Genomic DNA, 26,241 nt, shown 5'->3' with positions numbered 1-26,241 from the left:
CAGCTCAGGCTTTTAAAATCGAGCTAAAAGCCATCGGTTTGTGCCAGTGCCCTGTGCCCTGTCTGTTTGGGGGGGAGGAGGGGGATAGTGCTGCGGGACGATTTGGGGAGATGCAAAGGGGCTTTTCTGTTATTCTGCTGCCATCTGCTGGTCCGAGCCCACAGGAAGTTCTGTGGCAGCGGGGAATGGGAGTGGAACATTGATGGCTGGTGTGGGGTGGCCAGTGTCCCCGAAGGAGCGGGGCCTGTGCTCCCTACCTGCAGGGCACACAGATGCAGTTGGTGCTGCACTCCCCATCGTCTTCATCTCTGCTTTCTCCACGATTAATAGTTAAAAAGACCAAAATGTGGAGCTTGGTCTGCTCTGTCAGAGCCCTGGGCTCCTCCAGCTCTGGTCTTACCGTGAAGGTGAGGTGGGGTTATGTGAAGGTGGCAGCAGATGGCAGTACTGCTCCTGCCACTGTGCACCTGCAGGGATGTTTGTGGGGCAGTCTGGGCTGAGCTCTGCTGGGATTTTCCTCTGTTTTGTTAGAGCAGCAGTGTGATACTCTGGGTTCTTGTGTCTTGTATAAGCTTGGGCTCACCCAGCTGCTTGGTCTTTGCTGCTGGCGTTAATAATCCTCTTTCCTTTTACCAAGCCACCAGGTTTTCAAAAAATTAATAGGAGCTGAATTACCTTCACAATTTCTGTTCAAGTGGTCAAAATGTGGCTGAAATTGGCCAATTCCTCAAAAACTGCCAGGAGATCAGAGGCAAAGAGCATGTTGCATTGTAAGCATTTCCTCTGGTAAGCCACTTGAAGCCAGCTGGGAAAGCTGGGCTGCCCTTCTGGAAGGCGCCTGGAGGGATTTGGTGCCCAGAGCAACCCGTTTGAGGACACAGTCTCCTCTCTGAATGCCCAGCTCCTGTGGGAGGCTGCTGTGAGCTCTGTCCCATGGCTTCTTCTCCATCACTGCCTCTCTCCTGCCTGCCACACATTCCATGCTGGCTTTGCTCTCCTGGTGGCTGGGCCAGGCCCGTGTGGCATGTCCCTGAGGAGAGGATGTCCTCTCTGTTGTGGCTGCTTCAAAGGGCCGAGGCCCATCCTCAACTCGCTTTGCTCTAACGTGGCAAGCCAGGCTTTGAGCAAGGCACAGCCAGCCTTGAGCTCAGCCAGCACGGGGAGCGAGGAGGATGGGAAGCCGGGAGAGAGGAAGAGATCTTTGATGGGGTTTTCCAACAGCTTTTCCCTCTTTTTTTATTTTGCAGTTTAAAGGCAAGACCCACAGTGGGAGACCTAATGGCTCAGGAGCAGCATCTCTGCTCTAGCGAACAGGAGGTATTTCCCCTCCTGTAACCCCTTTGGTTACTATCCATAGTAACTTTTGAAGTGTTTGGGTTTCAAGCCTTTGACATTTCCCAGGCTTATTTCCTCAAATGATTTGAGAGAAGTTAAAGCCCTTTCTGTGTGAAAACTGGAAGCATGGGGAGTAGGTGAAAGTGAGAAAGGCTGGTCCTCAGTAATGGAGGGCTGCCAGGTGGGAGAGGATACCCCAAAGCCATCTGGGCAGTTGCAGGGTTTTGGTGTTGTTTTGGGTCAGCCTGGCCTGTTTCAGCCAGTGCTGGTGGGAGCTGCTGGTGGAGCTATGGGGCAGATGTGTGATTAGGGTGGACATGGGCACCCTTCTCTCTGGGCATGGCTCTGGATGAGTGCAGCAGCAGGTCTCCCAAGGCTGGCATGGGATGGGACTCCTGATTTTGGCCATAGGCTGGCAGGTAAGCAGGAAGGGGTATAATCCATGCCCAGGACTGAGAGGTGTAGTGTTTTATCACCTCTGTGCCCATGTAATAGATTCCATAAAACTGCCAGAGCAACTGTGAAACAAATGCCTGACCAACAGAAGAGGTTTGTGGGCAAAATCTGCATGTTGTATCACAACCTGGGCTCAGCAGGCAAGAGGACTTGAAGTCAGCTGTGCATAAATAATAATCTTTGGGAGTACTTTAGCTCCCCTGAGCAGAGTCCTGTTGGCCAGAGCAAAATGTAATATTTGTTTTAGTAACTCATCCATCCTTCATCGGGGATGAGTTTTCCAGCTTAAAAAGAGATTTTCATCTCCAGCTCCTGTAATGCTTCTAACACTAGGAACTGATTTGGTTGAAATATTACTTGGGTTTACTTTATGTGGAGATCTGGGGTTTTCTTCCTGTTGGTTTTGATTCAGGAAAGTGTCTCTGTTCATCAGGGGGCACTTAAACTCTCTGCTGAGTAAAAGCAGTGTCTAAGCTGGGAGTGGTCCGTGCATCCGCTGTGAATTGGGCAGGAATGAGCCCATGGCAGTGGATGACAGCGGTTTGATGCACTCCTTCCCGTCAGATGTTGGGAAATAAAACAGGATTCCGGGACACTCATTTGACGATGTTGACTTGGTCTCCCTGTGAGTCTCTGTGTAAGGAGAGTAAATTTAAGAGGCTTTTTTTGCCCTGGAGGACTCCAGGGTCTGCCTTCCAGGCTGTGCCCTGTAGAAATTGCCATCTGACTTGTGGGCTGGGAAATGACTGAAATTTTCCTGTGTGTTGCCTCAAGTTGGTCATTTCAGCCTCTAGTTTGGTACCTGACTGCAAGTGGCTAGAGCAACACAGGCTCTGCAGGTGGGTTTAGCAGTCCCACTTCAGCTTTTAAAACAGAAAAGCTGACTAACAACAGGCCATTACTACCAGGATGCCAAGAGTGCCCAGAGCCTTTATGGGAAGACTGTCACTTACTGCCTGAAGGTGCCATGCCAGCACAGCAAGACCAAAGCCCAGTCTCAGCGTTGCTGTGACTCCTTGAAGGACCGTGGCTTTTATTTATCTATTTTATTTTTATTTTAGGCTTCAGATTCTGGAGTCATGTTAAAACCTGGGATGAAAAAAGCACAACTCTGTCAATGTGTGTACAGCAGAAGGATGAGACTCAGCCAGCTTTAAGGTTAAAAAAGAGCAGAGAATGCACCCGAGAGAAGGCACAGCCAGTCTGGATGGAGGCTGTGTCAATGCTGATCTCCAGCGGGGGCAGTAGCACAGTTCTCAGAGGATCCAGCTTAGGACCCATGAATATTTAGGTTGGTCCTGCTTTGGCTGCTCCGGCTGTGCATGAACAATGCTGAGTGGCGCAACCGTGGCAAAGCTCTCTCCTCTCCCCAGCCCAGTAAAGACGCACAGACACACTTAATTTCAAGCCAGGTGACAATTCCTGGGCTTGCAGGAGCAGGGGTCAACTTGTGCAGTCTGGGTTTTACAAGTGCTGAGCAGCGATGCCCACGCGGGCAGGCTGCATGCCACGGGCTGCAGCTGCCCGCAAGGGGGCTCGTTTTCCCCTTTCTTCTCTGTTGGTGCTGCACAAGTCCTGTGAATGGTTAAATATCCTTCCAGGACAAGGTAGACAAAGGGTTTCTGCCCAACAAACCCCTGTCTCTGTAGGTCTGCTGGTGCTGCGTGCCCCTAACTTGTGCTGGGGAAAGAAACAGCAAAGCTCTCGCCGAGCGGAGGGACGGGAACATTTTACAGCTCATCGAGCAGGCTCCAGGTTTGTGGCAGGAAGACGTAGCTCAGGCTGACTTCTCTGAAACCCCCTTTTAGAGCCGGGGCGGAGATCATTTCTGGACTGTGAGAATTCCTGTCATTTTGTACAGGTTAACTACAGATAGCCCTGGCGCAATGCAGGCAGCTGAGTGCTGGCCTTTCCCTTCTCCAAGCGTGCACGCTCTCCCGTGTGGACATGGCATTCATCCCGAGTAAACACCAGCAAGGATCCCCAGTTCTGAGCTTTCCTTTTCTGGAGCACTCAGAGCCAGAGTGGAAAAAAGTTTGAGGGCCTGGGGAGTTTGGTGGCAGAGCTCTTTCCTCCTCCCGGGGAGGTGGGAATAATCCAGGGACAGGGAAGAGAGGCTGCCTTTTGTCCTGGCTTGTGGCTGAGTTGTGCCAAGTCAGGAGGCGATGGAGCTCCCAGACCTCCACGCTGGAAGCAGAGCCAGGTAACCCACTTTCCATGCTGTTGACTACAGTCTATCCCAGCTGACCATCCAGCCTGGAGGAATGGGATGCTTCCCTCATACTTCTCCTTAGCACTAATGAGCTGTGGGGCTAATGAGCTCGGGGGTACCTTTGTAGCCTTAGTGTTTAGCAGCCACCGGCTTAGCAAGGCCCTTGGCAGAAGCCAGCTTGCTGAGTCCCAGGCCCTGTGGTAGTGAGCTGGAGAGCTGGGGAGAGGGATATCACCAGTCCTAAACCAGGCAGCAGCCTCCTGAGAAGGGGCAGGAAGTGCTGAATTCTCAATCCCCCCACTGAACTGGCAGCTCGTGCCGAGCATTGTAGCCGAGCATGTTTGCAGCGTTTTATGGGGCATAATCTGTTGTCATCAAAGCCCATGGCAAATTCTGTACTTTCTGCAGCTAACGCTAAATAGGTCTTTTGAAGGTTGTAATTTCTCATTTAACCGATGCCAGTTGCGAATACTTTGTGTTGAGGAATAACCCCTTAGTGCCAAATAAAATACAGTGGAAGTCTGTGGCATGTTTTTCAGCGTATTGTTAGTTACAGCCCTCCTGACAGAGCACATTCTATGCTGAAGATAAATGCTTGGGAGTCTCTTGCCAATTTATGTCCGAAAGGGCTTTTCTTGGATGTCCTCCTCTCTGTGGAAAATGCTTTTCTGTTTTTCCAGCAAACATATAATGAGCTGTGCTTAAAAGAAAAAGAGGGCCTATTTCAGGACCAGAACGTTGTGCTTTAGTTCTCTCCCAGCTGGTTTGGGGTTCTTTGTTACACCTCGCTGCGTGGCAGTGGTCTTTGTGTAGCCATCTGCGTGTTCCAGGACCTGCATGGGGGATATTTCAGTCCACCCAGCACCACTCTGTAGTGTCCCTTGTGCCTGGGATGGAAGCATAATTGCAGCTGACCTGTACCAGAAAATCCAGGCCCTGTACAGGTTGCAGGTACAGTTGTTGGCATATCAGGACACTGGATTCCCATGCATGAATTGAATTCAATTTGTGTGACTACAGGGGAGCCTGGAGAGTTGGTGTGAGTGGGCTGGGATGTGGGGCCAGTTGTAGGACGTCCCCACAGGCATCCAGGCTGGTGGTGGCCCATGGCCAGGAGCCTCTGGTTGTGTCTGGTTGCTCACAGGTGCTCACTGGTTCCAGCTCAGCATGTCCAGCACCTGGCTGGGCCCTGGGGCTGGCTAGAGAGGGTGTTCAGCCTGAGCTGTGCTGGCCATCCCTGGTACCCCTTTCTGGGAGATGTGTGGAGAGCTGCGTGAGGGAGAGGGAGGAGGCCACCTCTGACAGAGAACCACCTGCATACTTGCGCACGTGACCAGAGAGGTTGGCAGAGATCTAAGTGAAGATGAAGGCTCTTGAGGTTTCTGTGAGCAGCCAGGAGCAGCTGAGCTTTCTTTCCTAGGGATAAGGTGATTTCAGAAGTCCTCTTGAGTGAAGCAGAGAGAGAGCCCATCCCATGGATCTTTCTGTCTCAATCGACCCAGACATCCAGGTCTGGATTTGTGGTTCAGTAGGTCAGCAAGGCTGAGGGAGGGTCTGCACTGCAGCAGTGGGATGATCTAGGGCTCTGTGCCCTGCTAGCACTGACAATGGCTGGGAAATGGGACTGCAGGACTCACAAATACACCAGCCATCATTCGTGTATGCAACTGAAATGAAATAGCTGCTATGTACCTTTATACCACACACTGAAAGTGTTTTTGTTACTTGCTGTTATTTTATTTTCTGTGCTGTAAAGATCAACAGCGTGAATGTAGTGCCAGTGCATCCCACTTCTGATTTATTTGGAAGTGATTTGCTTTTTGTCTGCACCTTTCTAAGCATGGGGCTGCTGGATGTATTATGAGCAAAGAGAGTGGCACAGCACATCCTCAGAGAGAGGGATGTCTGAGCAGATGGGTGAGGCAAAGCAGGGAAGGAAGCAGAGGCTCAGAGGAGCAGCCTGTCCTGCCCACAGTCCTTCAGCAAGGCAGGGAGTTTCCCAGGCTGCCAAATCCAACCCTGCTCTGCTGTCTGGTGTCCCCAGTTTTGATTTTTGCTGGTTTTGTTGCCATCTACTAAAGCTCTTCCCCAAATACAGCTTCACTGAGAGCTGGAAAAGTGGTGTGAGCTCCAGGGATGTGAGTCTGGCAGTGAACTGATGAAGCTGCCAGATGGAATTTTTACGTGCTCTTTGACCTACACTAGCCCTGGCACACATTCCTCTAGCCTGCTTTGAGGACCTCTGATGATGGAGAAATCTGTGTAATACACACTAATCACCCCTGCAATCTTTAATCTGTGGAAGGTAATTTGCTTCTTTCAGGACAGCTTTGATGTGGATGGGTTTAAATCTGCACTTCCGTACTGTATTGAATGTGGTCCTGAGGCTAGGCGTGTTCGCTCTAAATATTCTCAAACATTGTTTTTCCAGTGAAAAACATCACCTAACTCCCAGAGGGTTTGCTGAGTAGTATTGTTATTATTTGGAGAACATTTTTTCCTTCATTTCCACTGCAATTCATATTCATATATCAGTGTTTCTTGGCTTAAAAATACCTTGTACTCGATTTACTTTATTTTTACTTTAATTGTTAGCAAAAAAATATTTAATGAAATAATGAAATAATAAATTATTTTGCCAGAGGGTTGATAGAGAAAATAAGATGTTTTCCTGCGTGTGTGGAGAAAGCTGTTTAAAAATGTCTCATTAAACATAATTGACATTTCTGGACATGAGTGACACTAGGAAGTTTGAAAAAATGCCCAGGCTAACAGGCTGAGGGACAGGAATTTGCTGTATTTGACAGGGTGGATATGAGAAGGATGCAGCGCTGCAAATTCGGCAGCACAGCCTTGCCAATGTGTCTAGACAGCCCATCTCTATGGGGGAGAGAAAAGCTTATTCCCTGGAGCTGTTCCAATGAGACCAGACCACTTATGGTCTCCTTTATCCATGGAGACTTTCCATCCAGGCTTGGGGTTTACGCTGAGCTGGCTCAGCCCTTGCTGCCTGGTGGCTGGTGATCCCTGTGAACTGATTCGGGCAAGCCATCCAATCTTATGCTGGTTTTGAGATACTCCTGTGCTAGGTGAGGATATGGCTGGTCTGGCAGTAGATGTGATTCATTAGCTAGAGCCCTTTAAAAGGTTTAAATTCTGTTAAATTTTGCTAGAACTGCAGCATTTGTCTGCTAACCCTGCACCAGACCAAAAGCAGTGTTTTGTGGCTGAGATGTCCCACCTTCCTGCACAGGTCCCTTAAATTGTCTGATCCTCCAGGTTAGAGTATCTGACATTTCAGACAGATTAAGGGCAGGAATAAACAGATATCCTATAATGTATTCATCACCTGGAGGCAAAACTTATTATTCCATATTAAGGATTGTCATTTCCAACATACCCTTGTGTGCCTCAATTCACAGGCACTCTCATTATTTTGCCTCTGCTGCTGGGAGTTGTGCTTTTCAAACTGCGGTGAACTCTGGAAAGACAGGGTTTCCATTCTTCAGCTTTTTGATTTCAGATTTCTGGATGATTGTTCAACTCTGGCAAGGAACCATTCAAAATACATTCCAAAATATTCATCATTCCAGCAGACTAAGAAACATAAGATGTAGCAATTTGTTAGCTAATGTGAAATGCGTTCACCGTCCAGAAGAGGCAAATGATGGAGGTGGGTCTGAGCCCGATTTCTTTTTGCATCCTGCAGAGCTGGGGTGTGGAGCATCCTGGAGCCCATGATCTGTCCCATCTGCCTTCCTGTTTTGCTGGATGTCCCTCTGTCCAACAAAAATCTCCCAGACACCAGCAGCAGCCTTGTTCCATCTCCTTGTCCTTTCTCCTTTGAAGAGTATGTTTTAACTGTGGACCTGGGAAGGAGAAAGTTGTTTTTAAATGGCCCTACACGCTCTGATCCCTTTGCCTCCTGTAGCAACTGTTAAGGGCCTTTATCCCCCACCCAAGGAGTGTGATCCCAGTCAGGATGCTCAGCCCTTGGAAAAGGCAGGTGGGCTGGATGCTGAGTGCCAGGCTCAAGTTATGTTATTTCTGGACCTTGGATGACATCGTTTTTCCAGTTGTGATCAAGAGGGATCCATAAAATCCATTAGCGGTAAAAAAAATGGGTTTCTAAGTGAAGCTTTGCGGCAGCTCCAGTCCAGTTTGCTTGGGAAGGGGTGGTGGTGGTCCAATTTCCTTGAAACACATTTGTTCTTGGATACTAATGAAAGGGAGCACAGCCCTTGGAGAGCTCATTCCCATGTTCTCGTCGCCATTTGCACCTCCCGTTCTCCTGGCCCGTGGCACCCTGTGGTCCTGGCATGGCTGTTCCATGCCATGCAGTTTGCAGGGCTGGATATTCCAGGAATACACAGATGAAATACTCATTGAGAGCAGTGTTCCTGCCTACCAGCGGAGCCAGCTGGCGTGTGCATCCCACTGGTCATTGTCAGTCTGTTTGTGCAGGTCCCACGTACTAAAAAAACCTGTCCAAGTGAATTTCCAGATCCAGTTGGGATGGCTGCTGAATAATGGCACTTCTCAGCAGCACAATGCGGACCTGGACAAGCAGAGACATTCATGGAGCCAGTCAGCTTGAGTCAGTCGTTCCCCGTGAGGGCAGGAGCTTGCTGGGGAACATTTGCAGACTCTCGTGGCTGCCACAGTGTTTGGAAATGAGCCAGTTGAAATGCCAATTGGTTCGTCTGCAATGTACATATGGATTGAAAAAAAATCCCCCCCAAGGCAGCTCTTTTCTGTCTTGACAAAAACCCTTTTGTTTTTCTTTTCCCACCCCCCTTTTTATTTTTGCACTTGTCAGCTTGTTGCAAAAATATCTGATTTTCCTTATTTGAAAGTTTTTCTAGCTGAAGTTCATGAGGATTTTTTGCCACTTTTTCTAAATGCAAGAGGACGTGTATTAAAAGCAGTGTTGCCCAGAGTCCAGGTGGGCATGCAGTGCCAGGTCTCCACTTCATGGCTTCCATCTCTTCATGATTCATGGCAAGTGATAGGTCTGGCGTGGGGGTCACCTCTGTACATAAAGAGAAGGGGACACTAGGAAAATCCAGCAGGGAAGCGGGTAGAAATAATACTGTGTGCCTTTTGCATAACCTGTAACCCTATGGAGCTCACTCCAGGGGGATATGAGTATGGAAAATACATTAGTAACCTGTCCTGTCCTAATTGCAGTGGTGCTTGTTGCCTCTGTCTTGGAGGCAGCCTGGTGTATATCCAGGTGGACGTGGATATTGATATTGGCCGTCCTGACACTTCAGTCTGCTCTGCATGGAAAGTTTTAATTGCACAGTCAAGTTAAGAGCAGTGGTGGCTCTGAAGGACACTCAGAGCTGATGTGCTGGTTTGGAATACACCATGTGTGCATTAAAGGGGGCAGTGTCCCACAGCTTGGCTTTTCAAGTCTGCGGAGAAAGGAAGGAAAAGGGTGCTGGACAGGAGAGGAGAAATTTTTTTTTTTTTTTTTTTTTTTTTTTTTTTGGTCTTCTGGAATGAACCAGGGCAGGGAGGGGATCAAGAATGTAGAGAGGCATCTTTGGAAGTGAGAAGATACTGATGGAGCAGGGTGGAGGTTGGGAAGTTTGGTCTGTGCTGAGTAAATGCCATTCCTAGGATGAAACTTCAGGACACATGGCACAAGAAGGGGAGCTGATGGGAAGAGGACGTGGGTGTTGGAAGTCAAACCCCTGACCTTGCAAAGCCGTGAGCTCACACATGTTCCACCGTGCCGAACACTGATCGAGGGTCTTAACCAGGACTGAGGGAGGGGCTGTGGAGGCTGAGGGGCTCCAGCTCTCCAGGAAGGTCTGGAGGTCACGCTGGCACCATGGCAGCCGAGTGCTGTGCTGGGACATTTGGGATGTGACACCTCCGGGTGTGATGGTGGGGTTTGGCTGGCGCAGCTCTGCAATTGCGTTCCTTCTCCTCTGTCATGGGTCCAATGTCTCTGCAGCGTTGGGTTGATCTAACGAGGGACTCAGGGGAACACAGCCCCCTTGGATCCTGTCCCCTCCTGAGCCTGGTGAATCCATGCTCCTGGATCTCCGCCACGGTCTGGTGGTTTGGTCTCTTTGTCAGTTACAAAGTGCAGTCTCACAGAACATGATTTGCCGCTGGCAGGCTTTTAAAATATGTGTTTGCTTTTGATTATGTGGAGGTTTTTTTAAATTAATTTTCCAAGGATCAATGTGGTAATGCATATAAAAATTACAATATGTAAAACAAAGTATAAAAGCATACAAGGAATTCCAAACACATAACATACTGTGCCTTGGAGCTTATGAGATCCATACAGCGCTTATTGTATTATGGGAACACTCTGACCCCAAGACCCGTCAGAAAGGCTTGTTAGAAGAGCAGGACTAAGCCATGTGCCTTGTGAGCTGTAGGATGCACAGAAGGAAAACCCTAGTGAATATAAAAGCAGAGCTGTTACAGCAGAACTCAGACCGGTCTGTGGGATGTAGGGGGACTTTCCATGGCTTTGTACCAATTCCTGGAGGAGGATGTATATGTCTGCCCCCGCAAATGTTGTTCTCCCAATAATTAACACTTAACATTATGTCTTCCCAGGGGGACTCTCTGGATTTCCATGGGATCATGATTACTTTTTTTTCCCCCAAATATAATTTCTTCTGTCAGCTCCAGCAAGTGGGAACACTGACATGGTTAGGGAGGGCTCACATCTTAGCTGCTGTAACTGCCCATGTGCTCTGCAGGTTGCCACCAGATGAGAGGCAGAGCAGCAGAGCTGATACCACCCTGAAAAGAAGTTCTGGCTTACATTTGCCTTAGAATAGGGCTCTTGGCTTCTGGTGCTGCCCTGTCTGTGGGTCAAGAACAGGGCAGGTTGGGATTTTAATGGGACCTGATCCCTTCACACCCACAAAAGTGCAGAGCAGAGCAGAAAGCCTCTGCACTCAAGTCCCCAGTGCCTGGTAAGTTTGGGTGAAGATTTGTTTGCATGCTGGAAACTATTGTCAGGAGCTTGGAGGTGTCTACAGACTCTCCACCTGGAAGGTGACAACCCCAAGACCTCATTCCTGGTGGCGAGCGTCATTGACTGTACTGTGCCTCGAATCCCACATGAGAATGTCTCTTTTGGCCACGGTGCAGGCAGCAGGTCCCTCTGCTTGAGCACCTGTCCTGAGGGAGGACAGCGAGGGTTTCATCCTTGATGCTGGTGAGGCTGTGGCTGTACAGGACCTCAGCAGGTCTGGCAGGCAGAGCCAAGTGCAACAGTAGAGGCAGGGCAGTGCTCTCTCCCTGCTATCCATGCAGCAGCCATTCACAGCTCCATAATGATCTGTAACTGTTTGTATGCAGTCAGCTGAAAATCACCCTGATAGGTTCCACATTGCAGACACTTCGGAGAGGAACTGCTGTAGCCCCACGGGTAACGCTGAAAATATGCACATTTTTCCATTTAATATTAAAACTCAGATTTGGTATGAAAAATTCAGTATTGCCTTTCTGAAGCTTTGTGCTCTTGCACAGAACAACTTATGTGCAAAACTTGAGCCTGACTGTGAGATAATCACAAGAGATGGCTTTTAAAGGAAATAGAGCATCTGTTTCTTTGTTAGTTTTTTCTGTGTTCCTGGTGCTCTTAACAAGACTTGAACTTTGGATACTTGAATTTTCCGTGTAATTGAAATAATTTAAACATTAAGATAGTGCAGAAAAAAACAAATAAACAGCCGAGGTTAGGAAAAAAGCTCAGCTGGTGTTGTGGTATGAGAGGAAAATGATAGTTCAAAAATCTCTGTAGTCTGACCTGTAATCACAAATAAAAACCTTCTGTTATCACTGTTGTACAGCTGGGCTCGTCAGGGCTAGCTTCAGTGCATGACTTAATAGGCATCTCCTACCTTAACATATTTACTTCGCTTTTAAATGTTATCTTTCATTCTGTATTGCCTACATTTGTGATGGCTGCTGTGGGGTACTTACACCTTATCCGTGTAGCATTTGTGTGCCCTGAAGTTAAACCTTATTTCCATTGAAAATACTTCTCTTGTGCACAGAAATATGTGTGAGCTGGAGTTCGTTCTCTCCTGGGAGGTCTTAGAAAGCTACTTCAGGCAGCTCTGAGCATGAAATCTTACCTGTGTATGTCCCCCTGCCCGTCTTCTGTCCCTGCTCACATCTGGCAAAGACACCGGATGCTGCTGCTGGATGATGGGCTCCCAGTGCCCAGAGGAGCAGGCTGGAAAATCATGTGAGACTTGTCTCAAATCAGTGGGGCAGGGCTTTGTCACCGTGTGGATTTTGTATGTCCCCATCCCTGCTTCCCATTCCTCCACTTGACAAAGCTGCCCTGCACCCACAGTGTTGCAATATTTTGGAGGGATGTACTGAATCGAAAGCAAAGCAGAGCGTGAGTAAACCTGGACTGGGAGTCTGTGACAGGCTTTAAACTGGATGGCTGATGCTGGGGAGAGGAGTCTGCCCAGGGCTGGGGGAGCACACAGAAATATTTCTATTCAAGCTTCATTAAATTTAAGTTTAAACCCAATAAAAAGCCCTGTTCCTTTCCTTTCTTTTCTCCCTTTTCCTTTCTTTCTCCACCAATCTGAATAAAACTTTCTCTGGATTGCAGTATTTTTTGTATTTTAAGAATTTTTAGTTGCTGCCTTATTAGTTTATAGTTTATTTTTTTTTTACTGTGAAATAATTTTTCTTGCTTGTTCTTAAATCTCTGCTCAAACGTTAGCTTCTTATTTTGAAGGCTGTGATTAGAGTGAGATTCCTTATTTTCTTCCTGGAATCCTTTCTCGGTTTAGAGTTTCTGTAACTGATGTGACAAATCTTTCCTGCCTTACTGTACTTTATACTGTGGTTGAGTGTCTCTGTCCCTCCCTTAATTAAATCAAATTGTTTACTTTCAATTTGCATCCAATTAATGTACTATAATAGCTGGTTCTGGACTTAATAGGACTGGTCAAAACTTCTCCAAACTGCCCACAGAATGTAAATCCCATCTGGAAATTAGCTTTTCTTCTGACCTGGAATGAATGCAATGCACAAGCATTCCTGCAAACTGGAAATCTAAAATATGTGCGGTTTTAAGTATTGATGGAAAAAATACCAGTCTTGAAACTTCTACATAGGCATTTAGTTCTCAGCTCTGTTTTGTTTTTTTAATGCACTGTATTTTCAATGTGGCAGCCCAAGAGGAGCTGCCTGATGGTGACCCAGTGATAGTTAGAGACACTGGGACAGGCGCTGTGAAGTGAGGAGAATAGACTGGAGTGTCTGCAAGTGTGGATCTGCCTCGCTGCAAGAGGAAAGAAGAATGGGATTTTTCATGCTGTATCATTTAGGAGCACTTAAAAATGCTTTGGTGCACTTGTGTATGACACCAGGACTTGCACATTATGGGAGAATGTAGAAATAACGCAGGAAAATGCAAATGTGGAAACAGGACACAAAGTCCCCCAGCCCAGCATGAAAGGTTGGGATTTGGAAATGAAATTCCCACATTTTCCAGTGTTGGGTTCCTGAGAGGAGAACGCGCATTTCGATTTCTCTGCGAGGCACGTTTGCAAGCTGCTCAGCTTTTGAGAACACTGCTTGTAATAAAATTTTTCTGATTAAAAGAATGTTGATGAAAGACTTCTGACCTATCTAAAAAGCTTTAGAGCTGTTCTCCTCTCCTCTCTGTTTCTGCTGACTCCAGTCACTAGTGCTGTCAACACTGTTCAGGAATACCATTTTTCAGTGTTCAGCGTTGTTTCCTGATAAAGAAATAATGGCAGAGAAAAAGAAGTACCCTGCTGACATGCTGAAGGCAGCTGGGGAGTGCTGTGAGCAAGGTGACATGTGCAGGCAGCTGGGGTTTAGGTGTGTGCAGCCCCTGTTAGCAGTTTGTAACCAGCATGTGGCAGATGCCTGCATGGCAAGACACAAGGAGCAATCAACCCAGTGCTGCTCTGGACTGGGTTATTCTGTTATTATTCTTTTCCCCGCTACCCAAGTCACTCCTGTAGACCTTTGGATCTTGCGCTGTTCCAGAGGTGCAGCAAAAGGAGACGCCAAAGTTCTGAGCCTCCCTGTCACAGGTTGTGCTTTGCTGTCACCTCCATCCAGCTCTGTCCCTGGAAAAGGGGGGTGACTCACAGCCCTGCTCCGTGCCAGCCGAGGCTGGGGGTGCTTTAGCCAGCGGTGACCCGGCCGTGAGTCACTCAGCGCGGACACTTTCCGTTCCTCGGCCCGGCTATTTTTGGGCGCAGTAATTACGAGGTGAGCTGTGAATCACCGGCGTCTCGATTTACGCCGGGAGGAAACCAGGCAAATTGTGCTAACGTGCTTGGCAGGGAGAAATTCTTGTTCTCCAGTGTTTTACAGATTTGGCCCTTCTTCTTGCTCCCCAGAGGGATGTGCTCACCCTTCCTCATGCGTAGCTGTCACGCAGGATTGAGCAACGGCCAGACGGCCTCAGGCTCGTGTTCCCTCCAGCCGGGTGTTGTCTTCTGGGCAGAAACTGATGCTTCAGAGGCCTGGATGGGATTCTGAAGGGGTTCCAAAGGCTTTTATTGATTTGTTCATACACTCTGCATAGGCAGGGTTTAGATTGGAAAATAGCATGAAATGGATAACTCTGAAGGAGGCCATGTTGACATTGGCCTCTTCAGCAGCTGGTCTTGCAATGTTTGTGGCGTTCAGAGGGACGTTTGTGCCCTTAGGCTCGTTTGCTGTGTTGTGAGGTGCACAGCGGCACAGCTGTGTCGAAACTCGCCAGCTGAGCCAGGGGGAAGTAACTGACCCTTGTTGAGAAGGGTTTGATGATGAGTCAAGGGAAGGACATGTAGGATTTTTCTCCTTCTTTATAGGGCAGTGACCCTGTGACAGCATTAAACCCCCCAGCAGGGAGAAATGTGTGCAGGGGGTTCTGCACAAGCAGCAGTTAAATCCCATCCCTCTGCTCCACTGCTTTACTTCCCACCACCCAAGCTGATAGATTCACCTGAAGTCTTGCTTTAATTCCCTGGCATTCCTATGTGCATTTGTTTTTCTTGCACATTCCTGCCTCTGCCAGTCCCTTCCCAGCTCAGCTTTACGACTCAGTGTGCCTGTTAAAAACTGGTCTCCAAACACTTCCTCTTGGATATGGGAAAACCAAGGGCGTATTTTTGCACCCAGGAATCCCCAGGCTGGAAAGAAGTCTTCTGGGGATCATCAGGCTGTTGGAGAAGGATTAGGGATGGAGGCACTGTAAACCTGCAGGAATTTGAAAGCCCTACTTTAATTTAAGAGGAATGTCCTTTTGTTCCCAAGTGGATGGGCCTTGCTCCAAAGGCCTTCAGGTGCAGTACCTGGTACCATATGGTCTGTGAAAAGCAACACAAACAGGTGGTGAGGACAACAACTGTAGACTTTAATTTCCTTGTCAGCCCCTCCCTGTGCCTAACATACCCCCTGGAGAGGAGGAGGATAGGGGGAGCTGTCATATTTGTACATGGCAAAAGGAGTGACTGTTGAGGTGTTCTCCAACTGTACATAGCAGGTCAAGCCCTGGGACTCTCCATGGTGAGACTGTCGCCTGGGCCAAGGTGTGCGGTGGTGAACTTAGAATATGATTCACTAGCATGTGCATTTTTATAGATTCAGGGATCAAAATACTTTAATGCTGACATGAATATTGGCTCAGATCCCCCCGGGTTAATCTGGGTGGTTTTGGTGGCACCCTACACACATGGAGCAGCTGAAGAGGGATGAGTGCAAGGCAGTGACATGCCCATCCTGCAGCCTGTGGGGGGCCCTTTCACAGTGCCAGCAGTGGCCTCCTGCCTCTGCAGGCTGGTGCCTTGCTCTCCCCTTCCTTTGGTGTGGCATCCTGTGGTAACTGAAGGGTTTGCTGGGCTGGGATTGGTGTGGTGGGTGAACATACTCTGGAATAGGAGATGTTGCTCTGCCAACAGCACTGGGAAAAGGAGAGCTGGTGCAGAGCACACACTTGTTCAGAAAAGCCATTTCATGGTTAGCTCAGCACTATGTTGCTCCAGTGACTGTAAGCCCAGACAGTAGTGGTAAGTGTGATCCAGATGTATTGATTTATTGCCGAGTAAATGCAAACCAGGTACAAAACAATACATGCTCTTATGGGATGCGCGGGTGGTTGTTTAACACCTTGCTGGGCTGGGCAAGGCAAGGAGGATGCTGCAGAGGGCACAACTGTTCCTCAGTAATAGTATCCAACATGCTGTTACCCCAGAGAGCTGTATTATGTCACAGTAAGAGCAATCCTTGGAAACTTGAAGCCAAGAGAACAGGGCTTTGTGATTCTTTGGCATGAGAAAAGATTTCCAGGATTATTGGGAATGGGAAGATGCATTTTGGGCTTTTTTTGTTGCTTTTCAGAGATAAGGAGGCTGAGACCTGGGGTAACGTGAGAGAGCTCGTACAAGTCTTACACAGTTGAGTTGGAAAATAAATGCTTGGGATGAGTGCACTTTCCCCCTCCTCTTTACATGGGGACTAACACAGTGTGGTTAATGTGTCGTGTTGAAATTGTGCAAGCCCCTTCCCAAGCCCTTTCTGTCCTGCAACCATTGAGGTTGTTCACCCCATGGCTGTGGGCTCGTAGCTTTCTCACTTTTCACATCTCCAATTGTCTCTCCAGATGATCAGTTGAACTCAGAAGAGAAGAAGAAAAGAAAGCAGAGGAGGAACAGGACTACCTTCAACAGCAGCCAGCTCCAGGCACTAGAGAGGGTCTTTGAGAGGACACACTACCCCGATGCCTTTGTACGGGAAGACCTTGCACGCAGAGTCAACCTCACTGAAGCCAGAGTTCAGGTAATCCCACAGTTTATACCCGGGCACACCTCACCTGGGGGATCATCAGGCCACTCCAGTATGGCAGCAGGAATCCTTGAGGGCTGTGTGGCACACTAGGGTCACCGAGCTCCTGAGTCATGCTGTACTGCAGCCGCAAGTGCACCATGCCTTGAGGAAGACTGCCAGGCCCGATCTGCCCCCACCATTTGCCACCTGCCCAGTCAGATGTGTCCATATGGCTCGTTCAAGGCCAAGGTGTTGAATGCTCAGGCTGCTCATGTTATCTTGAGCTCTTAGCTTGCAAGCCTGCATCTTCTGAAGGTCAAAGCAGATCATGGAACATGAGTTGTACAGCACTCCCAGGCCTTGCTGCCATCAGCACAGGACAGACCCGTGCCCCTCAGCCAGTCCCTCACATGAGGGCTTTATCAGAGCAGGCATGAGGATTGTCTTGTCCTTAGGGTTCCCAGGGACAGGCTGCCCAAGCAGCCAGCTTTTGCAGAGCCTGCGGGGCACAGTGGTGTGGGGATGGGGCAAGTGTCACAGCAGAGCTGGTTGTGATGGTTGGTGAGTCTGTGCTCTTCCCCCTCCAGGTGTGGTTCCAGAACCGGAGAGCCAAGTTCCGCCGGAACGAGAGGGCCATGCTGGCCAGCAAGAATGCCTCTCTGCTCAAATCCTACTCAGGGGATGTGACCGCCGTGGAGCAGCCCATAGTACCTCGCCCCGCTCCAAGACCCACCGACTATCTCTCCTGGGGGACCGCCTCACCCTACAGGTGAGTGAATAACTCCACTGGATCATCCCAAAAGTGGCCCTCAGACAGCTCTGGTGTACTCACATGGGGCATCTGGAGGATACAGCAGTCTGACCATCCCACTGGTTTTCCTTACCTGTTCCCACCCCACCCCATCTCATTGCCAGTTTTGCAATGTGGTCCTGGCTCGGTATCTGGCAGCTTCTTTTCTGGTGGTCTCTCTCTGCAATTCAGGAAGTTTTGAAAGAGACTCAGGTAGAAATACATGGAAACAGAAGGATTGCCCTAGTGCATCTGGTTTATAGCAAGGAAGAAACCTTTCCACAGGACACAGATCCAGGGGAGGGGAGGTCAGAGCACTTGGGGAGGCTCAGCCACTGCACAGTGGCCAGAAGAGGGAGTTCTGTGGCTGTCCCATGGCAGTCACTGCTTGGGATGCAAGGAAGGGCTGGGAACTTACTTCCTCCATGTGGAGCAGCGCTCAGCACTGAGCTGGTGAGCAGTTTCTTTCTACTGCCTGAGCACAAGTGTGTGTGTGAATGTTGTGCTGTGGTTTGCCTGCGTTAAGGGCCAGCTGACAGGCTGGTGTTCAGTGCCCACCTTCTGTGGTCGGTGCTGCTCAAAGGATGACAGGAAAGGAACGTGGATGTGGCAACCCCAGTCTCAAAGGATCTGGGATGTCCGTGCACATCACAGGCCTCCCTGTCCTTTCTGTGCGATTCCTGGCTCTGCAGGAACTGGGTGTGGATGCAAGATCCACAGGATGTGTTGGTTTGTGGGGAGCCAGCTGGCTCACAGGCAGTTAAAAATGAGGTTGGCGGGTGTTTTTTAGCACAGTGGCTTCATTGTTGGTCAGGACCATGAAGCCTTTGGCTGGATTTCTTCCTGTTCATCTGGCCTGGACACAGCCAGCTTCCCACTGCCTTCCAGGAGCCACACCACACACAGGACCTCTCTTGCTCGGTCGCTTTGACCCTCTTTTTGCTCCAAGCATTGTTTGCACAGTAAGATCTGCAAACACATGGTCTTCCTGTTTGTTGCTTCAGTTCCATGGGGTCCTCCTCATCCACCCTGTATCTTCAGAAGAGCAAGTCATAAATCCACCCACTCCAGATATGGAAAAGGATGCTTTCGATGGCCACCAGCTTGGTCTTAGAGACAGCCCTTATCCTTTGCATTTTATCTGAGGACTGCTGTCTATCAAAATCCTTTTTTTTAGGGTTAAGGTTTTCTCCCTGTGAAGTGTTCCTTGGTGTAGCATCCTAGGGAGATGATCAGGGAAGGGAAGCAAGTTCCTTCCCCACCCCAGTGAGACTGTGCTGGTCTCAGTACCAGATCCCTACTGAATGCTCATGGCTTATTTCTACCTCTCACACTTCTAAAAATAGATTGTCCCTCCTGAGATGTTGTTTACACAGGGGGCTTCATAATCACTTCCAGAAGATCCTGCAAAGGTAACTTCCAAGGGCACACAGGGAAGGGCTGTCTGAGGTCACTTGGAGTGCCTGGGATGTACTAATGAGGAGAACAAGGGAGGAGGGTTGGTTTTTCAGCCCCTCAGGTCCAGGCCGTGCCTATCCATGATGCGAAGACACATCTTGCCCTTGTCTGAAGCCACGATGTTTCAGCAAAGACATTTGCAGCTTACACATCAAAGCAGGCTGGACTGCCACCCTCCCACTCCCCTGCACTGGCAGAGGAGCACAGCAGCTGGTTTCCACATCCATGTGGGATGCTCAGGACCCTCAGACACCCCACGCTCCCCAGGTTTTCTAATCCTGCTGATCATCTCTTGGCAATCCCATTCACCTTAAAGGGCCGGGTTGTTGCAGCCTCATTAAAGCTTTGCAGTGAGTAAGGTTATTAAAATATTGGACCCTTGGTGAAATAATACTGGAACACTCCAGCCATGTGGAGTGTTTGCATGGCCCTCTGCCCCCTCCCCATCTTCCCAGCATGCTGTACCAGTCCCTGATTAACAGCCACTCCTGGAGAGGGCTGAGAGCAGGGCCCAAAGCTGCGTGGCCAGGGCTGTTTTTGCTTTTAGATCTGGGAAAAGTTTTCAATCCATGTGTTTATTCTCCAAACACATTCAGCCACAGGTCAGCCAAAGCTATTTGCAGATCTGTGTTACATAGACAGCCAAGTAGATACTATTATTTTTTTGAAGTTGAGAAATGTTTTGCTTAGGCATTTTTTAGCATAGATTCCTAAGAAAACAAGACTGGCAGTCGCGCTGTCAGCCCGCACTTCCCACTCCAGCAACCTTTGACTCCATGGGCCATTGAAAGCCTTATTTGAAAGAAGGATTTTAGGCCTCAGAAACATGATGCTCCTCTGTGTTTCATGGAAGCAGACAGCTGAGTGGAGGAAGGAGATTTTTCTCTGCCTGAATGGGGTGGGAGGGAGGGGGCAACAGGGTGACTTCAACCCTTATTAGACCCTGGAGAGTGTCTGGAGCAGCCCTCAAGCTATTCTGATGTTTGGAGACAGCCTTCTTGTGCACTGCTCCTGATGGAATAATTTGTTGAAAGAGCACTTCTGGAGATTTTTGGTTTAGCAGGGATTTCACTTGGCATCAGTGAGATCATCTTCCCCATGCCTCTGGGGACCTGCAGTTTCAGCCCAGATTTGGCTGGCAACCTGGTTTTGAATGGGGACAGTTTACACCCCTGACTGAAAACTCCTATTTTACCTAGTTTAGAGTACCCCTGAAGCTCTCCAAATTTCTTCCAGCTCAAAAACATGGGAGAGATGCACCTTATAGAAGCAGGTGGGAATGGGGGCTTAAGTAGCTACCAGCTTTACACTTTGTGGGACTTTGCACACTCCTGCAGGCAGCACTTAGCCTCTCCCATTGCTGCTGTGAGGTGTGAGGAAAGCGACCAGCCCAGCCATGGAGAGGGAACTGAGGGGATGCAGATGGCTGAGAAGAGCTCCAGAAACACACATCCATGTGTCCTGGACGCTGGTGAAATGCAGATATTCCCTGGTATAGATCTTCTGGAGGCTGAGGATTCACACAGCACTGGGTGGCAAATAAACTCCTGGGAGGTCAGAGATGCCACCAGTACTCTGGAGTGAGCAGGCACAGCTCCAGCCTGGATCTGTTGAGCAGGTGCCCATGTCCCTCCAGGGAGATTTGCTGTTGCAAAGGCTTGTCCAGTTGTGGAGGTCAGTGCTGGAAGATTTTTTTTTTAAGACAGAAAAAGGAAAAGACAAAAAGGAAAACAACCCAACCCATGTTGGTTTTTTGGGCTGTGCATGGAGCAGAGCATTTCCCAGAGCCTCAGCCGTGAGCCACCTGGGTAGGCAGATGGAAAAGGTCAGCACCAGAGCCAAGCTCACCTCCAGCAGAGCATTTGGGGGTTCCTTCTGAACACTCTGTGTTAAATGGGCACCTCTAGATCATGTGGTGCTTTTCAACTGGTTTTGATCTGTGGACCAATGTACAGGAAATGCAGCAGGTCAAATACTTTGCTGAGTTTAGGGAGTTACAGGGGGAGTTGCTTTTCACAGAAACCCATAGGACACATGGATTAAACAAGTTTACTAGTGGTCTGGAAAGCAGATTTGCAGATTTTTTGGTAGGATAAGAAAGGAGTCGGAGATCTTTGTTCAGCCTCTGCTGTCAGAAGTGATGTTTTTCATGAAAAAAGTCGCGGTTTGAAGGGAGAAAAAGTAGCTTATGTTTTGGGTTTTTTCCTTCAGCCTTTAGGACGTGCTCTTTATAATCAGCTGAAGTTTTGAGGGGAAAAAAATGTGGAAATTTTCATTCCAAAAGGCTGAAACCAAAAAACATCACAATTGTTGAAATGGGTTTTTCCCAGAGTGTTTCTTTAATGTAACATGTGTTTCAGAAGTGACGTGATTTCACAGGCTGTAAAACCAGCAATTGGTCTCATCAAAAAGACATTGCTTCCAGTGGGAATACTTTTAAGGACAATGGTCTAACTGACAGGCTGACTTCATTGTAAACCTTTTTGGGTTAGAAAATAGGAAGTAGAAATTTTCCTGTTGACTTCAACCAGCTTTGGCGTTGCATGAGTGTGAACTGCAGCGGAAAGATTTACCAGGGTGTTAAATACAGGGGAGTGGTAATTCCCTGCTGACACCAGGAATGCATCCCACAGGTATGGAAAAACCAGGGTTTAGGCTCTGGTGGTGAGTGTCTGCTGTGGTGTGGAGGCCACGTCTGATGTGATGTTTCTCTTTCCACCCCTCAGTGCCATGGCGACCTACTCCGCCACGTGTACCAACACCAGCCCGGCGCAGGGCATGAACATGGCCAACAGTATTGCCAACCTGAGACTGAAGGCAAAGGAATATAGTTTACAGAGGAATCAGGTGCCCACAGTCAATTAACGACTGGAGGCAGCTGCCTTGCAGAAGGAGAAAACACAACAGCACCCGTCCTGCTTCGCAACTTGTCTGTGCTGAAAGAAAAAAAAGAAAAGAGAAAAAAAAAAAACTTAAAAAGAAAAGAAAAAAAAAAAAAAAAGAAGAAAAAAAAGCCAACCCTCACCTAGGACTGAACACAGGGAGCAAACTGAACCTGTGAGTGACAAGGTTCCTCCTTCCTTTTGGGATAATGCCACCATTTTTTTTTTTGTTATTGTCGGGTTTATTGCTTCTGCTCAATATACTACGAGCTTCTTCAGTAAAGGACAGTCTCACCCTTGCTGGTGTCCATTTTTGTACGGGACTGCAAAAAGAAACGTCTGCCAATCTCAGCCCATGAACAAGTCCCACCACCACCATGCTGAGATGCAAAGCTTGCTCCTCTCCCCGCTGCCCCAGCTCACCCTAGAAGAAGAATTTGTTTGGTCACCACTTTCCATTATATCCACCCGACCCTCATCCCTCCAGTCCCTTGTGCCACAGAGGCAGCACATTCCTATTAGTCTGTGAGAAGTCCATTAATGCAACAAGATGGATTCATCCTGTTTGAGTTGCCTGGAAAACCTCCTTGGGCTCCACAGAGCTCCATTGTTTTGTTGAGTATTCACAGCACCGCTGCCTCGAAAAGCCAAAGAAGAGAGAAAAGCCGATGTGGGTGTGTGAGCAGGGAGAGCGTAGCAGGGGGGATCTCTCTGTAGTGCCAAGAATAGGACTGTCAGGACACTCCTTTCTATGCCTTACAGTTTGTGCCACAGGGAAAGGCGTTGTCCAGATGCATTTGTTTTATATATACTGTATATATTTATATATATAAGATAATACATGCAAGCTTGGTTGGTGTTTTTTATTAAACAAAATAAAATCCATTGAAAACGTTCAGGGTGTTTGTGCTGCATCCAGGTGGAGCTGTGCATTGAAATTCCAGCCACAGCCTCTCTCACCCTTGTCAGAGCTCCTCCCTGCAGCCTTGGGCAGCACTGAAAAGGCAGCTCATGTCCTCCTGTGAGAAACCCCAAAGAAGTGGTGCTGGAGGGAGCCACACTCCTTTGCAGATTTTCCCCATGGGCAGCTTCACAGAATACAAGGATCTCCTCTCCAGTCAGACAGGTTCAAGTGGCTCTTGGGAACATGCAAGAGCATCCCACCAAAGATCCTAGTTCCCATAACACTGCTCAGTAAGGCTTGCCCTATAACCTTAACCATTTTCCCTACTTGCTGTCCTCCCTCCGGGCTCTGGAAACCTAATTAGGACCTAATTTATTTATCTCCATGAAGAGTAGAGGAGATACAGCCCAAAAGGAATTTCTTCCACACAAACATCCTGAGGAAATTAGGATTTTTCTTCTTGCTGGTAGTACCTGCCTCCCACATTTGTGGGAGGAAGGGGTTTATTTATGACAAATAGCACTTGTGTCCAAACTGAGATGGACTTTGCCATGGAATAGTCCCACTGAAGGCAGCAGAACTACTCCATGGTCCAGGTTGGACCATAGGGGAAGGAGAATGAAGCTCAGTCATGAGAAATACTTCTGGTAGAGTGGCTTAGATCTTCATCCTGGTGTTTGCTGCAGACACACTGGGCATATGTTGATGTCTGACAGTGGGCTTTGATAGTCTAAAACAGCATGTTGCAGGAAATGAGAATTAAACCTCTTCAAAATGTAGGTGAAAATTAAACTGGCAGAGGGTGAATGGAAATCCAGCCAAAATATTTGAGCTAGCACTAGGAAAAAAGCCCCAAACCCAAATTGGAGTAAGTTGTGCCTGTGATTGTATGCATTGCTGCTGGATTTTTTTCCTCCCTGCATGGGTGTTTTGGAGGGAAAAAGCCCTAATTGTGATCAGGACAAAAAGCTGAAAGACACAGGCAGAACACCAGGGAAAGGGAAGCTGGGCAAGCATTGTGTTTTAAGAAATCCATCATGTTCTGTTTGATCCCTTTTCTTGGCCACCTGCAGTCTAGAGAACCTAACATGTATAAATCAAAATATTTCTGTGATGAGTAGCGTGGGTCCAGCTCCTAGAGCCAAGTGATCATGTTGGAAATCTCAGCCTGCACTTAGAAACTCACTCCTTCTTCCTGTGCCTACACAAACACACAAACTATTGAAGAATGTGGTCAGAAAGGATCCGGTGCCATGTAACATTACTCAAAGGTTGAACTGGTTGTTGAGTACCTAAAGCTGGTGCTCTCCACTCTCCTTGCCCTGCTGTCCTCCTCCACAATCCACCAACATTCCAGCAGTGACAGCAGCCTGGATGAATTCCCCTGTGGTGGCCTGAGTGCTCACCCTGGAGTTTCAGCTCTTTCCTTCAGTGTCTTGCTGGCCTGTGGCTTTCCCCCAGTCTTTGCTCACCTTTTCTGCAGTAGAAAAAGCACCTTGAGCAGCGTTTTTTGTTGTCTGTGTAGGGACACCTCTTTCTGAGGTTAGCAAGGAGGCAGTTCAGGGAGCATGGAGCTCCTGGTGCCCTGCTATCCATCTGTGGACCAAGATCTCCATCCCCACACGATGAGGTTTACATGAAGGGGCTCACATAAACACCTGTGCAAGCCCCTGTTCAGCCTCCTCACTTTATTTGTGTGAGGAATTGAATTGTCTGGCACAGGGCTGCTCCTGCAGGAAGGATGTGGAAGCTTTTGCACTTCCAGTTTGAGTTGGGTCTTGCTTTGGGTCAGGCTGCTTGGTCAGGGATGCCACCACAGCTGACTGCTGCCTTCAGTCAGTTCAGAGAAGACCTTTACATCCCCTTTGAGCTGGGTGATGGGTGACCCAATGTTGCTTTGTTTACATGGATTTACTTAACAGAGTCCAGCTGGATGAACAGACAGCTTGTGGTGTTTGTTTCTTAATTGCTGATGACCTCAGCCAACAGATAGCAACTTGTTGTCGATCAAGCCAAAGTGAAATTTTATGATTGTTTATGTTTAGTCTGTATTTTATTAAAACATGTAAATATATGTGCAAATCAAGGGCTTTATCCTCAAAGCATGGAGTTCTCCAGGGTTTCAGTATATTTTCAGTTGAAGTGCTAGGGAGTTGCCATGGTTACCACAGTTATCATTAAGTTTGGGTACCATTCGGGGAGAAAATGTATCTTAAGGCATTTTCCTCTTGCCTGCTCTGTACAACCACTATTTTCTCAGGCTCCCACTTTTTCAACAGAGAAGTAGGTGACTGGTTCCCTCAAAGTGGGAATTTTGAGCAAGACAGGGATGGATGATTGACGAGGCTGTTAGAGCTTGACACGTGAAGCCATGGGATTTCCAGATGGAAGTGTATCCTGTAAATTATCTCTTGCTTTGTGATGTAAAATGTACAGTGTTTGCACTAGAATAGAAATGATCATTTTCAATAAAAGGGGGAAGAGACTCCCCAATCCTTTCTATAAGCTGCCACACCTGTGTCACATGTTGCTGCCCCGAGGTGTCCTACACTGTTGGCTGGGGTTGGGAACTCTCTGGAGAGTAGGGGGAAAACAGGGGGACTGGAGCCAGTGGAGCAGGGCTTGGGGCTGCTGTGCAGCTCATCAGGGGGACCACAGAGAGACCCTTGCAGAGATAGGGACCCCTCTGCAGCATGTACAAGCCATAGAGTCAAAGATGGTCCAGACCCCTGCCTGAACCACGGGATCCTTCTGCCAGCAGAGGCAGCTGCACGTTCAGCAGCAATGTAAGGCAGGAAACATCCACAAAGCCTTCTCCTAGAAGAGATGATGTTCAGGAAGAATCAAGGTACACCCATGGCTTTGTCTGCAGCTCCCTATACCCCACCAGGCTGGTGAGACACCAGGTGGGCCTGAATATGGGGCAGAAGGGGAGCAGAGGGGTCTCCGTTCAGAGAAGGAAGGTGAGGGAGGGATAGACATCCCCATGTGGGTGCTGGGGATGGGTGACCAGCAGGGAAGGAGGGAAAGCAAGGAATGACAAGAGCTAAAGGGTTGAGTCCCATCACCTGTGCAGGAGTGAACAGAGCAGGAAAATCCCTCCACTGCAAAGCAAGGCAGGTGGTCTGAAGGAGCTCAGAGGGTCTTCAGGACTAATTAGTGAAGACTGTTAAAGTAGGGGTGGCAGTAGTGCTGCAGGGCTGTTTTTGCCTCCTGGAGATACGGAGCTGGGCTGGAATTGGTGAGTTGTGCTCAGTGCTTGGGTCTCTGCTCGGAGCTGTGGTTGGGTGGGGGGAGATGCTGGGGGTCTGGGGCTGGTGGCCTTCTGCAACTTCCCTTCTTTGTTACTAAGTCATTAATTCAGATTAGAGCCAACTGTTGGGAATCTGGAGTGTGTCTG

General features: G+C 48.5%; 1 protein-coding gene across 1 annotated transcript in view; it reads left to right on the top strand.

Annotated features, from left to right (window-relative positions):
• The window catches only part of PRRX1 (paired related homeobox 1), a 39,738-nt gene extending 14,385 nt beyond the window's left edge, over nucleotides 1–25,353 (top strand). Inside the window, exons 2-4 of the mRNA XM_039556182.1 lie at nucleotides 16,644–16,819; nucleotides 17,395–17,576; nucleotides 21,782–25,353. Of these exons, the coding sequence (XP_039412116.1) occupies nucleotides 16,644–16,819; nucleotides 17,395–17,576; nucleotides 21,782–21,920 (497 nt within the window). The 3' untranslated portion in view covers nucleotides 21,921–25,353. The remainder of the gene's footprint in view (nucleotides 1–16,643; nucleotides 16,820–17,394; nucleotides 17,577–21,781) is intronic.
• The last annotated feature ends 888 nt before the right edge of the window (nucleotides 25,354–26,241 follow it).

Source organism: Corvus cornix, chromosome 8 (genome assembly GCF_000738735.6).
Source record: "Corvus cornix cornix isolate S_Up_H32 chromosome 8, ASM73873v5, whole genome shotgun sequence".
Taxonomy (NCBI): domain Eukaryota; kingdom Metazoa; phylum Chordata; class Aves; order Passeriformes; family Corvidae; genus Corvus; species Corvus cornix.
The sequence above is the reverse complement of the archived record's forward strand: the minus strand, read 5'-3'. Positions and strand labels throughout refer to the sequence as shown.